This window comes from Trichinella spiralis (assembly GCF_000181795.1).
Source record: "Trichinella spiralis strain ISS 195 chromosome Unknown Scfld923, whole genome shotgun sequence".
Classification (NCBI taxonomy): Eukaryota; Metazoa; Nematoda; class Enoplea; order Trichinellida; family Trichinellidae; genus Trichinella; species Trichinella spiralis.
The window spans coordinates 1-903 of record NW_003527862.1 but is presented as its reverse complement, the minus strand read 5'-3'; the positions used below and the strand labels follow the sequence as shown (position 1 = coordinate 903).

Genomic DNA, 903 nt, shown 5'->3' with positions numbered 1-903 from the left:
TTTTTTTCATGATCAATCTCCAAATACGAACGCTGTTGCATTTGTCGTATAATCTCGAAATCTTCTAAAATTTTCTTCTCCCCATCTTTGACAGGATCCTGAAGACAATGTGTATAATTAATTATACTTCGAGTTTTTTTCTTCAAAAGAAAGTTCAAATAATTACCTTGAATTTCATGCTCGATAATGCATACATAATATCGCCCATATGGTCACGAATTATTGACCAAGTAATCTTATTATCACTTTGAGCGGTTGATTCTACCGCTTGTCTTGCCATCGTATAAAACGCAACTCTAAAAAAATTATATAAAAAAAGCCGGTAAAATTGCCAACAGTAAAAATAGTTGTTCCGCATACATATTGCGAAGCATGCCGACCGTTTTGTAAAATGGACAAAAACGATCATACGACGAATAACCATTTTGCTGCAAAAAGTCATCTTTGATCAATTTGGCCACTTCTAGTGTAATTTTATCCGTTTCAGCCAACGATGCTTTGCCAACCAATTGGACAATTTCAGAAAGATCTTCTTCTTCTTGTAAAATTTCCTTACACTAAACAAGACAAGTGAGAGAGAGAGAAGAAAAAAAATACATTACAAACTGCGAATACTTACTTTAGTTCTCAGGGGTACAAAATCTGGAAAAGCTTTTTCATAATATTCATCCAAAGCACGTGTATATTTGCTGTACGAAATTAGCCAATTGACAGACGGAAAATGTTTCCGTTGAGCTAACTTTTTATCCAAACCCCAAAAAACTTGAACAATGCCCAAAGTAGCGGATGTGACAGGATCAGAGAAATCACCACCAGGTGGAGATACTCTTAAATTGAGAACAAAAATTTCAAGTTAACCAAATCCAGAAGACGAACACAACAATGCACAACTACGCCTACGCT

General features: G+C 35.2%; 1 protein-coding gene across 1 annotated transcript; it reads right to left on the bottom strand.

Moving 5' to 3' along the window:
* Positions 1–27: 27 nt before the first annotated feature.
* Positions 28–827, bottom strand: Tsp_15258 (V-type sodium ATPase, catalytic A subunit; the record flags this gene model as incomplete). The annotated part of the gene is made up of 4 exons (XM_003370332.1): positions 28–98; positions 167–296; positions 361–557; positions 620–827. Coding segments are annotated over 4 exons (606 nt in total), but the record flags the coding sequence as incomplete, so codon positions are not given.
* Between the last annotated feature and the right edge of the window lie 76 nt (positions 828–903).